Source organism: Stenella coeruleoalba, assembly GCF_951394435.1.
Source record: "Stenella coeruleoalba genome assembly, chromosome: 16".
Classification (NCBI taxonomy): Eukaryota; Metazoa; Chordata; class Mammalia; order Artiodactyla; family Delphinidae; genus Stenella; species Stenella coeruleoalba.
Genome location: NC_137162.1, coordinates 64,103,410 through 64,119,838, shown reverse-complemented (window position 1 = coordinate 64,119,838; position 16,429 = coordinate 64,103,410). Strand labels below are relative to the sequence as shown.

Genomic DNA, 16,429 nt, shown 5'->3' with positions numbered 1-16,429 from the left:
CAACTGCATTTCTACACACTCACAACACCAGAAATATAATTGATTTGAGTTCAGAAACATACCCATATGTAAATGGAACTTTGGCATTTGACTAAAGTGACATACCAAAACTGTTTTTCAAAATAATTGTACCCATTTACATTCCCATAAGCAATGTATAAAAGATACTATTGCTTCAAAGTCTTTGTAACACGTTAGACTTTTAAATTTTTGCCAGTTGAATTGTATAAAATGGTATCTCATTTGCATGTCCCTGATCATTAATGAGGCTGAACATCTCTGTATTTTTGTTGGTGCTTATTCTTCTGTAAAAACCTTTGCTTTTCTTATTGATTTATGAGAGTTCTTTATGTGTTCTTGTTATTAATCCCTTGTTGTGTTTATGCCAATATCTTTTCTAAGAGTGTCTTTTCATTTTCTTTAAAAATTTTTTTGATGTAAGAAAGTTCTTAATTTTGGTATGATAAAATGTCAGTCTTTTCTTTATAGTTTTTTGTTTCATGTTTAATAAATCCTGTTGAACATCCAAAGCCTTAAAAATATTCACCCTTATTTTTCACTGAGTTTTTAATTTTTAGATCCTAAATCCACCTGAAGTTGACTTTTTTGTATACGATTATAAGAAACCAAATGGCAGAGAGACTGAACAAGAGAGAAGCCAAAAAAATGGCAGCTGAGACAATGAGATGTTAAGCAAAGAATTTTTCCCTCCTTCAGGAAGTCAGAGAGATAAAATTGGAGTTCTGAGACTGCCTAACATGAAATGTCCTGTTAAATATCTTATGCTTTCAATTGAGACCTCTGAGATGCTACATCCAAGAGTAAGGGCTGGCTAGAAATAGAACAATCTTTAAAAATTAATTCTAAAATTTTCATCCACAATACCCAGCATTTGATCAAAAACTATCCAAGACACCAGGAGACAAAATCAGTTACTTTAAAAACCAAAAGGAAAAAACAGACAATAGAAACAAACCTACAGGAGAGCAACATATTGGACATGTCAGATAGAGAAATTAACTGTAATGGAGATGTTCAAGAAAAGTAATGGCAAGACAAAATTTCAGCAGGGAACTAGAATTTGGAAAGAAATTAAAGAAAACTATTTCTATTTCTATTTTCACAGATATAAAAACTATTTTTAAAAAACAAATGAAAATTAAAGAAATAAAAATGCACAACAAAGTGAAAAATTCACTGGATAGACTTAAAAATAGACTAGAGAAGTAAGGAAAAAAGTATCATGAATTTGAAGATAGATTTAAAATTAAAATGTTTTAAAGTACCATTTACAATATCATTTAAAAAATGAATTACATGTTTTTGAATCAGAAGACTCATTACTATTAAAATGTCACTTCAGCACAAATTGATCTATAGATCCAATTTAATCCCAATCAAAACCCCAGCAGGCTTTTTTGTAGAAATTGAGAAGTTGATTCCAAAATTTTGTAGAAATGCAAGGGACCTAGAATAGCCAAATCAAAATAATTTTTATTTCAATATTTACTATAATATACAGTAATCAAGACAATGTGTTATTGCTATAAGGATATGTGAATCGATGGAACAGAAGAGAGTTCCAAAGGAGACTCATAGATATGGTCAACTGATTTTCAGCAAAGGTGCAAAAGTGATTCAATTGAGAAAGAGTAGGGTTGTGAGTGTTTTTTTCAATAAATGGTACTGGAACCAAGAAACTTCCATATGCATCTATATGATATTGGATTAATTTTATTTCCATAGGAAAAAAAGTGAATCATGACCCCTAATTCACACCATTCATAAAAATTTATTTCCAGAGGGACTGTAAAGGTAAAACAATAAAGCCTCTAGATAACAATACAAAAGGATATCTTCCTCACTTCGTAATAGGCAAAATTTTTTACAAAACAGAAAAATATCTACCCATAGAGGAATAAAATGATTAACTTGAATTTATCAAAATTACTTCTGAATATCAAAAATGCTTAAATTAATGAAAGGGAGAAGATTTTTTAACATCTACAACTAAAAAAGACTCATAACAAGAACAAATTAAAACTACAATGGGTCTCCCAAGGCAATAGAAATAAAAGCAAAAATAAACAAATGGGACCTAATCAAACTTATAAGCTTTTGCACAGCAAAGGAAACCATCAACAAAACGAAAAGACAACCTACAGACTGGGAGAAAATATTTGCAAACGATGCAATCGACAAGGGATTAATTTCCAAAATATACAAACAGCTCACACAACTCAACAAAAAAACAAACAACCCAATCAAAAAATGGGCAGAACACCTAAATAGACATTCTCCAAAGAGACATACGGATGGTCAATAGGCGCATGAAAAGATGCTCAGCATCGCTAATTATTAAAGAAATGCAAATCAAAACTACAATGAGGTATCACTTCACACAGGTCAGAATGGCCATCATTTAAAAGTCTACAAATAACAAATGCTGGTGGCACAGTGGTTAAGAATCCGTCTGCCAATGCAGGAGACAAGGGTTCGATCCCTGGTCTGGGAAGATCCCACATGCCACAGAGCAACTAAGCCCATGTGCCACAACTACTGAGCCTGCACTCTAGAGCCCATGAGCCACAACTACTGACCCTGTGTGCTACAACTACTGAAGCCCACGCACCTAGAGCCCGTGCTCCACAACAAAAGAAGCCACCTCAATGAGAAGCCTGCACACCACAATGAAGAGTAGCCCCCACTCGCCGCAACTAGAGAAAGCCCGTGTGAAGCAATGAAGACCCAACGCAGCCAAAAATAAAAATAAATAAATTTATTTTTTAAAAATAAATAACAAATGCTGGAGAGGGTGTGGAGAAAAGGGAACCCTCCTACACTGTTGGTGGGAATGTAAATTGGTGCAGCCACTCTGGAAAACAGTATGGAGATTTCTTAAAAAAACTAAAAACAGAGTTGCCAGGTGATCCAGCAATCCCACTCCTGGGCATACAACCGGAAAAAACTCTAATTCAAAAAGATACATGCACCCCTGGTACTTTCTGGTGGTCCAGTGGCTAAGACTCAGCTCTCCCAATGTAGGGGGACTGGGTTCGATCCCTAGTCAGGGAACTAGATCCTGCATGCCTCAACTAAAAGATCCCGCATGCCACAATGAAGACCCGGCGCAGCCAAATAAATAAATGTTTTTTTAAAAAAAGATACATGCACCCCAATGTTCATAGCAGCACTATTTACAATAGGCAAGACATAAAACAACCTAACTGTCTATCAACAGGTGAATGAATAAAGAAGAGGTAGTATGTATATACAATGGCAGCCATAAAAAAAGAATGAAATAATGCCATTTGCAGCAATATAGATGGACCTAGAGATTATCATACTAAGTGACATGTCAGAAAGAGAAAGACAAATACAATATGATATCACTTATATAGGGAATGTAAAATATGATACAAATAAACTTATTTACAAAACAGAAACAGACTCACAGATACAGAAAACAAACTTATGGTTACCAAAGGGGAAAGAGGGTGGGGGAGGGATAAATTAGGATTTTGGGATTAGCAGATACAAACTACTATATCTAAAATAGATAAACAACAAGGTCCTACTATATAGCATAGGGAACAATATTCAGTATCCTGTAATAAACCATAATGGAAAAGAATATGAAAAGAATATATATGTATAACTGAATCACTGTGCTGTACACCAGAAACTAACACAACACTGCAAATCAACTATACTTCAATTAAAAAATAAAATAAAGAAAAAAAACTATAATGGGATACCACCACACACACTTTAAATTAAATCACTGACACTTGTTAACACCAAGTGAGCAAGAATATAGAACCACTGGAATTCTTATACCTTTACTGATGAGAGTGTCAATTGGAAAATCCACTCTGGAAAATTGCTTGGTACCATCTATTAAAGCTGAGTGTATACCTTATGACCCAGCAATTTCTTTCCTAGGTATAAACCCAACAGGAATGTCTACATTCATGCACCAGAAGTAATGCATACATAATAGCAATGTATATTAAAGCCAAAAACTGGAAACAACTCAAATATCCATCAACAGTAGAGTGGATAAATAATTATGACCTATTCATCAATGAAAACAAATGAACTACTATATGGTAAGACACATTGAGCAAAAGAAGCCAGGCTCAAGAGACTGCATACTGTATGATCCCACTTACATAAAGTTCAAAAAGAGGGAAAAAAAACTAACTTATGTAATAACCAGGATAATGGTACTTGTGAGGTGAGGGAGCAGTAAGTGGCACAGGGGTTGCTTCTAGGGTTCTAGTAATGTTCTATTTCTTGATCTAGGTGGAGGTTACATTAGTGTATTCACAATGAAAACGTATTGAGTTGTTCATGATAATATATGCACTTTTTGTGTATATGTCATTCTCAATAAACCACTAAAAAACTATACATATTGTATAAGCAATTGTGTGACTTAGAAGCAATGTCTGCTGTAGGGGAGCAGAGGCTACACAAAGGTAGTAAATATGCTATAGGCAAAATATATACTCTAGACATTATAAACAATTCTTAGCTAATTCCTAGATAACTGTAATGTGAATATGCTAAAACTATTTAAATAAATACCAGATTTAATACTTAACCATTGTATAAGACCATGAGTGACCATATATAATCACTACGTGGACGTTTTCTGGATCTTGACAGTTTCACCTTTCCTTTCACCATTCCCCCCCGCCACCCCGCAATACTATCCATACCTATCTTCTACAAGCATATTCTTTAGGTAACCAAATTCCCATTTTATTTAACACTTTGACTCTCTAAAGCCAGTAAAGGCAGTAAAACAGAATAAAAGAGAATCCTATAATAAGGCTATATAAATTACACTATATTTTTATTAGAAAAAAAATTCTAAATTACTCTCAAAATTCTTCTTCTTGAAAATAAGTCAATATATATATAGAAAAAATATCCTCTACTTCCAATATTTTTCACTTTTTCAAATGCATTAAACTTATCATTTGCTCTTTACTAGTCCTTCACATTATACCACTAGACAAAGCCCTTAAAAAAAAAGAAAAAAAAAGAATGAAAGCAGGAAAATTTTAAAATATGTTTCCAGTATCATACAGAATTGCCTGGATCAGAACTCATTCTCCTGATACTTCAACTCCACCACTGAGCTAAAATTCCTTCCAAGTTTTAGAGAACAGTGCTCTTACTGTCACCATCTCTGCTAACCATAGGATAAGCATTGGCCATTCCCCAAATTCCAGAACCACTTGCCATTTCACTGCTTTCTTCCTACACTCTAGTGGCAGTAGCTCAATTGGGCAGCTTGTCAAAAAGATTCAGAGTATAAAGCACTTGGTGATCTTTAACCAAATGTATTTGTTGTGTATACAGCATATGCCATATATATGTATTTCACACATTATAACAGAACATAGTGAAGGACACACTGCATAATCCTAGAATCCAAAGACTTCTCTTTGAGAACTTTTCCTTAAAATAATTTACTTTTATTGAGCTAAAAGTGTTGATTACTTCTTTTAAAACAAGCAAATACCATTTCTTGACAATTATTACAATTATTGTTCCCTTCGAAGAAAGACCAATGGCTTACAAATTTATTGCCACGTGACTTGTGGAAACTGTATTGTCAAATAGATCACACTCTCTGAGAGAAGCAGTACCAAACAGGGTTCATATTCCTTCCAAAGACTTAGCAAAGGAACCATGAGAGATAATTTTTCGTAAAAGAAAAGATAAAACTATTATAAATGTTTATAATATAAAATGATAAAATGATGCTTAGATTCCTTTTTTATTTAATAAACATTTATCAGGTGTCTGGTATATGTCAGGCATTGCTAATCAAATAGACTTGGTGCTTGCCACCTTGAAGAAACTGAGTCTAGGGACTTCCCTGGCCGGCCGGTGGTTAAGACTCTACACTTCCACTGCAGGGAGCATGGGTTCAATCCCTTTTCGGGGAACAAAGATCCCACATGCCACATGGTGTGGCCAAAAAAAAATGCAAGAAATTGAGTCTACATTTATTGAACAAATAATCAATGTCTGGTGTGTGGGGTGGTAAGTGCTATGAAAGAGGGATGCCTAGTCTGTCAGGACATAGAAGAAGGGCATCTATATCAGCATCAAGGTGTCAGTAAACACTTCCTGTGAAAGATGACCTGGGCTGAGTTCTGCTACGTAAGAATTGGCTGAGTGAAAAGGGCAATCCAGGTGAAGGGAATCGCTGGTAACAGGCACAGAAGCATAAAGCAACATGTACCATTCAAGATGCTATGAGTCCTTACTTGGAAGAAAGTTTGAGAGGGGAACAGAATCAGGAAATGAGAAGGGAGAGGATAGTAGAAGCCAAATCATGGAATGTTGTGGTTTAAAAGTTTGAACTTTATCCAGAAAGACAGTCCCCTAATCCTTCAAAGGTTACTAAAATGATTTTAAGCAGGGAAGTAAAATGAGTATATTTTCATTTTTAAAAAACATGTTTGGCTTTGGTATAGGACAAGGCTAAGGCAGTAATCCAGAATTCAGAAGGCAACATTAGGAATGGAGATGAGAGAACAGATCTGAGAAACAAAAGGAGATAGAATTTGTTGAACTTGGAGGCTAATTGGAAGAGAGGGTAGAATGAAAATGAAGAGTCTAACTGACTTGGTAACTAAGTGGATGGTGGTACCAAAGCAGAGAAGATAGGAGAAAGAGTGGGTCTGAGGTGGTAAGGAGCAGGGAGGAATGATGAATTTATTTCAAAATATCTTAGGCATTATTGTTTTCTATATATTGTCCAAAGAATCCCTTTAATATATAAATCATATATAACTATAGCAAAAAACTCCGCTGTATTTGACGTAAAGTTTATTGTGGCTAGTATATTCATTTTAACTAGTTAATTAGCAAAAATTTCCTGATTTTCTTAAAGTTATGTTTGGGATGGGGAGAGGAAAATTTTGAACACCCCGCAGTCTCTTTTACAAAGCTGAACAGGAAAATTTGCTTCCTTATCCTCTCAAAATAGTTCCTAGCAGCAAGCTGATATATAAAATCATTCCATTAACTAAAGAATATTGTGCAGTTCTTTATAAAATAGCCTTCAAATGAGACATTCATTATAATAAAACTGTTCAAGATATCAAAAGGTGAAATATACACTTTTATTATGTAATATTTTTGTGTGTGTGGTGTTTTTTTTTGGAGTGTAGTTGATTTACAATGTTGTGTTAGTTTCAGGTGAACAGCAAAATGATTCAGTTATACATATGCATATATTCATTCTTTTTTAGATTCTTTTCTTATATAGGTTATCACAGAATATTGAGTAGAGTTCCCTATGCTATATAGTAGGTCTTTGTTGGTTATCTATCTTATACATAGTAGTGTGTGTATGTTCATCCCAAGTCCTGATTTATCCCTCCCCACTACATTTCCCCTTATTATGTAATGCTAACATAGCAGCAACATGAGTTATACATAGTTTATGCAAAACAATTTTTATGTTTAGGAAATCTAAACCTCCAGAATAATGAAAAAATAAAAAATGTACCTCTGAGGTGGCCAGTTCTGAAACTTCCATCTCCAACTGTTTACAAGGAACTTTATAATTTGTTTACGTATGGGAAAATATGTCTTCAGCCTCATTAGTCACTTCTCATTTTATGACAAAAATTGTACATTTCTCTTTGTTTATTATGGATAAACTATGGCATGAGGGGAACTGAACAACTAAAGGAAGAACCAGGAGGGGGGTCTGAGTTTTGGAGCTGCCTAAAGAGCCACTCTGCTTCCAACAGCTAGCTCCTCAGAGCTCTACAAAAGACTAACTAAACTCAAGTCAACTAGAACACAACACTCAAATCTAATTCGGTAACTAACATCAGGAGTGGTCTGCTCCTGAGCAGAGGACCAGAGTACTCACTTTCTTTGCGAACGTCCTCAAGTGCCCCAGTAAGTTCTTCCTTTAAAACTGTGGCTTCTTGAGCAATCTTCTCTCCCTTGTCTAATAAATTCCAAGTTGCTTCCTCCACAGAAGCTAGAAGGACTCTGGCTCTTTTAGAACGTCCTTTTTTCCTGTTGGAAGGATTCTGGGGACAATTTACAAGTGTAGTAACCTAAAATTGGAAAAATACAAGTCTCTCATTAGACAAATTGTGAGAGGAACACAGCCCTGGGATATCATAGCCCAGAACAAAAGGAAGTATTTCTTAATAACATGATTCATTCCCAACACTACTGGTACATTCCCAAAAGTCAGGTCAAGGCACCAAGAGCAGTATTACCAGCGACCACAGAGTTCCTAACTAAAGACAGGAAGGAAGGGAGGGACGGGGGGAGTGAGGAGGGGAGGGAGGAAGGAGAGATAGAGATTGAATCTCACCAAGTTTTACTATTGGACCAATGCAAAATACACAATACTCAATATATATTATTTGATATACATATAGCAAATGATTATTTATATCACTTTGTAGCCAGCAATCTATATTAAGAGGGAGGCAAAAATAATTATAATTAAGTCAATAAGTATTAATATATGTAGGTTAAGAATAGAGATTACTAATGTTGGGGTGGGGGGTGCAGAACCACTCTGAAACGTGTAAAACAGTGGTTACTTCAGAAGGACAAAACCCAAATCGCTACTATGATCTACATTCTGGCCCTTTGTAAACTCTTTTACCTGTCTCCCACACTCCCTCCAAATCAGTTGGCCTCTCAAGCAATCAAGTCCTCCTCAAAGTACCCTATCAAGAGGCCTTCCCTGACCACCCCAATCCCCACCCTCTCCCACTCTGTCCCCTCACTACACGTTATAATTCTTCAGAACATTTATAGAGCCTGACATTTTTTATTTGTTCATGTATGTTTATGGCATCCTTCTAATACTAAAATGTAAACTCCATGAAAACAGGAAATGTGGTTTGTTCTCCCTCACTCGAACAATCACAAAGTAGTTGTTCAATAAATATTTCTTGTATTAATGGCTTAATGAATGGGGTAGTTGAACAGAGGGACGTTTTGATGTCTATATTTTGAATTGCCTGAATATGTTAATAATGAGCATGTATTACTTCTGTAAATTTGTTTAAAATAAGAATAAACTCATGGGACTTCCCTGGTGGTACAGTCATTAAGAATCCGCCTGCCAATGCAGGGGACATGGGTTCAAGCCCTGGTCTGGAAATATCCCACATGCCACGGAGCACCTAAGCCTGTGTGCCACAACTACTGAACCTGCACTCTAGAGCCCACGGGTCAAAACTACTGAGTCTGCGTGCCACAATTACTGAAGCCCACGCGCGTAAAGCCCGTGCTCCACAACAAGAGAAGCCACTGCAATGAGAAGCCCGTGCACCGCAACAAAGAGTAGCCCCCACTTGCCACGACTAGAGAAAGCCCACTCACAGCAATGAAGACCCAACACAGCCAAAAATAAATAAATTTTTATTTAAAAAATTAAAAGAATAATCTCATAATAAGAGCATTGTTTGGAGATAGAAATTAAGCACTTATATTTGGAAACAAAACCTTATACAAAATTACATTGTGAAAAATATCCATTTCTTAATTAAACCTTGAATTCCAAGAAAAAAATTTGGTTTACATTTTCATAAGCAAACCTGGAAGATCCCCATTGCAGAGGAAGAAAGAAAAAAACCTTTTATCCAGTATTTAAAATAGAAGACCTGAAAGTCTTATTGAAAGCTAGGCTGGTGCATGTCATCAAATAGCCGAGGCTTTTAACAAATATGCATCACGTCTTTGACAACAGACTATACATAATCCTTCCTGCTCTGCAGTCCCTGGCGATTTTGCTTGTTTATTATTAATGGAGCATTAAGTATTTGTTTATTTGGTTATCTGGACCCAGTTCTTAGCCAGGAACTGAGAAAGAACTTACAAGCTATGGGGGAAATATGTGGATGAAAATTGTTTTTGTCTGCTCTGCTATTCCCTTCCCCTGTCCAAAAGACCCTCTTCTTTATTCTAATTTGCTTTATTCCCATATTCACAACCCAGACTGGAGTTCCTTGTAGCAAGCCTTTATTTCCTTTCTTGGAAAATGAGAATAACCATATTATCCTATAAGATTATATGAAGTTTAAATAATATAAAGTGTTTTGTAAGATGCATAACATGACACAAAATTTGGATGCCATTTAATGTGTGTTTTCTAGTCCATTCCCCATGGAAACCTTGTCAAAGATGTTCTCTCTGGGTCTACCCATATCTTGCTCTTAGGGTCCCCTGTGCTAAATGTGATGAAGTCAATTAACAAAGCACATTCTATGTGCTTTACAAGCAGTCAAGTAGGGCCATGTGTCTTTATCATGCATTATGTAAAGATGATAATAAGTCTGATTTATTACATGGGTTTTCACATATTCCAAAAGACGAATATCTCGCTATTATCAATCTAATTTATATATCAAGAGTTAAAAGATACTTGCCCAGATAAAGACAAATTATAGCACCTTGTTTAAAACCTTTGTCTAAAACGAACAATAAGTATCATTGTCTAAAATCTTCCTTCAGAATTTATTTTAAGTGCCACAATTCATGACGCTTCCCACTGAACATTCCTCTATTGTTCTTTAGATCCTCCAAGCACCAAATGTTTTCCATAGAATAGCCTGAGCTTTGAAATTAAAATGAGCATTCCAGAAATGCTTCGTTCCTTATAATAAATGCCAGAGAAGTAAGAAATGTGAAAAGAACATTGTATAAGAACATTGTGCTTCCATCAAAAAAAAATGCAATTGCAACTTGTTCAAGTTTAAGCTGTCTTCTTTTTAAATACCCCAACATACAATAGTTATTTAATATTGATTAAACTAAAGTCATGATGCTTTCAATGATTCATTTTATTTCAGAAAGTAAATATGGCTTGGTAAGCCTGGAGGGGAAAAAAAGAAAGCTAAAACTTTTTTTTACCCCAAATCACCTATGGGGATCTAACTGACTCCCATAGGTGATTGTGACTACTGAAAGTAGATGATTCTCACCAAGGGTTGGAGGGTGCCTATGTTATTTGAAAAAGTCTCTCATCTCTTCAAGGAATACCAGCAAACAGTAAAATTAGCCCTGAAGTTATTTTGTAAAGTAATTCATATTTCTTTTTTCAATACAAAATCAGTTATATTTTTACAAATACAAAAATTTTAGTTGGAATTTACAGCAAAGATTATTCTAATATAGGCTCCAAGCCCACATCTTGCTAGCCTTTCTTTTATCACTGTGCACAACTGATCCCTTTCCCTCTTTATCAGACCTTAGGGGGTCCCTCTAATATGGATAATCTTTGACTTCAGGTGTGCATCTCTTAAAGAACTTGGGTTTATTCACTTTTCTTCAGTCTATAAATCTGTATTAGGCTTCATCATAGATACAGAATGAGCTCCCCACTGAAGTAGTCCTAAATTAGAGGCTTTGAGTAATATAAAAAGAAGAAATTCCCTACTTTATTCATTCTGCACATGTACAATTCCATAAAACCAGATGTATTTTAAGAGTATGTAATATTTATATATTGAAATTTAGAGTAACAAAAAATAAAAGGGCTTTCTAATCTTTCCTAATTCAAGTGTGCTTCCCTAGTTGCTCCAAACATACCGAAAATTAAGTTGTCCAAAAGACCCTTCTTCAAGTCATTGATGATTTCAACTGTTCCTTATTTCCTACAAAAGCAACTTTCACTGTGTTAACAAAAGTACTGGGAAAGACTGAAATGTTAAGAATCCAGAAAATACATATCCTTCGATTAACATTCAGCACTCCCCCAAAACCAAATACAATTTTCTTTTATTTCCTTTTAAGCCAATAAACATTTATTGAGCACATATTATGTTCAAAACAATATCCTAGCCATTTAGAAAATAAAGATAAAGAAGCTTCAGTATGGTGATATGAAGGGTACACAACTAGCTGCAATATAAAAGGCAGAATAACTGCTTAAACTTATAAGTAAAAAGAAGTGCTGAAGAGATGATAAACATTCACAAGGATTAAGCAGGGCTTCCAAAAAGAGCCATTAAAGACAGATGGTTTTCTGGCATGACAGATAGAGGGGAAGGCGAGCCAGGTGAAGGGGACAATGTACAAAGGGGAAGAGATGGAAATTATTTTTGTCTGAGAGTAGCAGACAGTCAAGTTTGGCAGACTACGGGGTAAAAACAGGAAATTGGTTCACAAATCAGTCTAGGAAGTAGGTGGTAGCTTAAATACAAAAAGTGCTGAAAGTCAAGGAAAGAGTTAATATTCAATTTAATAGGCAATAGACACTTCACACAGCATACCCAAAGTGGAAACCTTCTTCCACCAACCTGCCTTTCTTTCATCTGTTTCTTACCTCAGGCACTGACACCTCTAGCCTAAGGCAGAAACCCAGAGGTCATCTGGGCTACTCCCTCTCTCTTATCCTCCTCTCCAGGTTCTTTATATTGTCTCTTTAAAAGCTTTGTTGCTGGGGGACCTTCAAGATGGTGAAAGAATAAGACGCGGAGATCACCTTCCTCCCCAAAAATACATCCACATGTGGAACAACTCCTACAGAACACCTACTGAACGCTGGCAGAAGACCTCAGACTTCCCAGAAGGCAGGGAACAGATGCCCTCAGGCACCCTACATGCAGAGGCTGGGCCAAATCCAAAGCTGAACCCCAGGAGCTGTGCGAACAAAGAAGAGAAAGGGAAATTTCTCCCACCAGCCTCAGAAGCAGCAGATTAAATCTCCACAATCAACTTGATGTAGCTTGCATGTCTGGAATACCTGAATAGACAAGGAATCATCCCAAAATTGAGGCGGCGGACCTTGGGAGCAACTGTAGACTTGGGGTTTGCTTTCTGCATCTACTTTGTTTTTGGTTTTATCTTTATCTACGTTTAGTATTTAGAGCTTATTATCATTGGTAGATTTGTTTATTGATTTAGTTGCCCTTTTCCTTTTTCTCTTTTTGTGAGTATCTATGGGTATGCTTCTTTCTGTGATTTTGTCTGTATAGCTTTGCTTTTACCATTTGTCCTGGGTTCTGTCCGTTTTTTGTTTTTTTTGTTTTCAGTATAGTTTTTAGCACTTGTTATCATTGGTGGATTTGTTCATAGGTTTGGTTGCTCTCTTCTTTCTTTCTTTTATTACTCTTTAATTTCTTAATTTTAATATTTTTTTATTTTAATAACTTTATTTTATATTATTATTTTTTTCTTTCTTTCTTTCTTTTCTCCCTTTTCTTCTGAGCCATGTGGTTGACAGGGTCTTGGTGCTCCAGCCTGCTGTCAGGCCTGAGCCTCTGAGGTGGGAAAGCCAAGTTCAGGACATTGGTCCAGCAGAAACCTCCTGGCCCCATGTAATATCAAACAGCGAAAGCTCTCCCAGAGATCTCCATCTCAACGCTAAGACCCAGCACCACTCAACGACCAGCAAGCTACAGTGCTGGACATCCTATGCAAAACAACTAGCAAAAGAGGAACAGAACCCCACCCATTAGCAGAGAGGCTGCCTAAAATCATACTAAGGTCACAGACACCCCAAAACACAACACCAGATGCAGCACTGCCCAAAAGAAAGACAAGATCCAGCTTCATCCACCAGAACACAAGCACGAGTCCCCTCCACCAGGAAGCATACACAAGCCACTGAACAAACCTTACCCACTGCAGGCAGACACCAAAAACAACGGGAACTACAAACATGCAGTCTGCGAAAAAGAGACCCCAAACACAGTAAGTTAAACAAAATGAGAAGACATAGAATTACACAGTAGAAGAAGGAGCAAGGTAAAAACCCACCAGACCAAAAAATTGAAGAGGAAATAGGCAGTCTACCTAAATAAAAATTCAGAGTAACAATAGTAAACAGGATACAAAATCTAGGTTATCAAATGGAGAAAATACAAGAAACGTTTAACAAGGACCAAAAAGAACTAAACAGCAAACAAACAATGATGAACAACACAATAAATAAAACTAAAAATTCTCTAGAAACAGTCAATAGCAGAATAACTGTGGCAGAAGAATGGATAAGTGACCTAGAAGATAAAATAGTGGAAATAACTACTGCAGAGAAGAATAAAGAGAAAAGAATGAAAAGAATTGAGGACAGTCTCAGAGGCCTCTGGAACAACATTAAACGCACCAACATTCGAATTACAGGGGTCCCAGAAGAAGAATAGAAAAAAAAAAAGGGGGACTAAGAAAATATTTGAAGAGATTATAGTTGAAAACTTCCCTAATATGGGAAAGGATATAGTCAATCAAGTCCAGGAAGCACAGAGAGTCCCATACAGGATAAATCCAAGGAGAAACACGCTAAGACACATAATAATCAAACTATCAAAAATTAAATTTAAAAAAATATATTAAAAGCAGCAAAGGAAAAACAACAAAAAACACACAAGGGAATCTCCATAAGGTTAACAGCTGATTTTTCAGCAGAAACTCTGCAAGCCAGAAGGGAGTGGCAGGACATATTTAAAGTGATGAAAGAGAAAAACCTACAACCAAGATTACTCTACCCAGCAAGGATCTCATTCAGATTTGATGAAGAAATTAAAACCCTTATAGACAAACAAAAGCTGAGAGAGTTCAGCACCACCGAACCAGCTTTACAACAAATGCTAAAGGAACTTCTCTAGGCAAGAAACACAAGAGAAGGAAAAGACCTACAATAACAAACCCAAAACAATTAAGAAAATGGTATTGGAAAATACATATCGATAATTACCTTAAATGTAAATGGATTAAATGCTCCCACCAAAAGACATAGACTGGCTGAAAGGATACAAAAACAAGACCCATATATACGCTGTCTACAAGAGACCCACTTCAGACCTAGGGACACATACAGACTGAAAGTGAGGGGATGGAAAAAGATATTCCATGCAAATGGAAATCAAAAGAAAGCTGGAGTAGCAATTCTCGTATCAGAAAAAATAGACTTTAAAATAAAGACTATTACAAGAGACAAAAAATGGCACTACATAATGATCAAGGGGTCAATCCAAGAAGAAGATATAACAATTGTAAATATCTATGAACCCAACATAGGAGCACCTCAATACATAAGGCAAATGCTAACAGCCATAAAAGGGGAAATAGACAGTAACAAAATCATAGTAGGGGACTTTAACACCCCACTTTCACCAATGGACAGATCATCCAAAATGAAAATAACTAAGGAAACACAGCTTTAAATGATACATTAAACAAGATGGACTTAATTGATATTAATAGGATATTCCATCCAAAAACAACAGAATACACTTTCTTCTCAAGTGCTCATGAAACATTCTCCAGGGTAGATCATACCTTGGGTCACAAATCAAGCCTGATTCTGCCTGCAGAATCAGTTAATAAATGAAAGATCTAATTCCACAGCTAACCTAGAAGTGGATATCTGTGGGATCAATCTGAATCTGTGGAGGAAAAGGTTCAAAAAAAAGTATTCACAGAAGTGAAGTGGATCAGAGGTGATCAGAGAACCCAGAACAACAGGGCAACAACATTGGAGTAAGTAAAAAAAAAAAAAAGAGTCTGATAGAATAAAAGGCCTAGGAAGCAAGCTAAGAAGAGGTGAAGCATGTTCCGCGACTGACATCTGCCCATAGCTAAGTTCAAAGCTATCACGTTCTGGTGGTGGGGGCATCCCTTGTATGTTCACCATACACACTCCCAATGGACTTGTGCTATTTTAATCAAATAGCTACCAGATTTTTTTATCTTTATTTTAATTTAAGAAGTGGCTTCCTTTTTCTCAACTATTTGTTTCTCAAGGAATACTATAGCTTAACAACTTTCCCATGGGAGCAGTTTTCTAGCAGTAAAGGAATGCAGAAATTGAATAATTCACTTTATTAGAATCAACTATACTGAATCACCTTAAACTTTAAAGCATTAGAGAGGCAGAATTAAGTTTATTTCTTCATCCTACTGTAAAAATAACATCTTTATACTTATTAAGCCTTGGACATATAAGTAGTTAAAAGACATTTACTTTACTAACTTTCAAGATTACTTGTTAAGATTATAGTCAAAACTCCAATATTTGATTATAATCTACAAGAACACTATATGTGTGCAGACTTGTCTTTGAGATTTTCTTGGAAGCTTCAAAATTAATTCTGACATAAATTCTATTGATAGAAAAAACAGCAAGGATGAAAAAAAGAGGCTTGGAGATAAAACCAAAGAAATATAAGTAAATGGCATCATGCTCATTCAAAATGACCTATAAAAATGACAGAAATCAACCACAAACAAATGAAACCTGAATTATTTTCTGAAAGAAACAAAGGAAATTATATTCTAGGAGGTTAAGAAGCCAAAGCAGGTCCTCTCCCTGCTACCCGGAAGTCAATCAGATCTCTCTGTAGAAATGAACCCTTTGGGCATCAAGGCATCTATTTTTTTTTCCCTTGGCTAAAAGAGAGGAGAAAGAAAT

General features: G+C 35.8%; 1 protein-coding gene across 11 annotated transcripts in view; it reads right to left on the bottom strand.

Moving 5' to 3' along the window:
• CTNNA3 (catenin alpha 3) overlaps positions 1-16,429 on the bottom strand; it is a 1,677,393-nt gene that overhangs the window by 1,545,971 nt on the left and 114,993 nt on the right. For all 11 annotated transcript variants that reach the window (XM_079899786.1, XM_079899790.1, XM_079899787.1 and 8 more), the window contains one exon: positions 7,916-8,108. In XM_079899786.1, the coding sequence (XP_079755912.1) occupies positions 7,916-8,108 (193 nt within the window). The remainder of the gene's footprint in view (positions 1-7,915; positions 8,109-16,429) is intronic.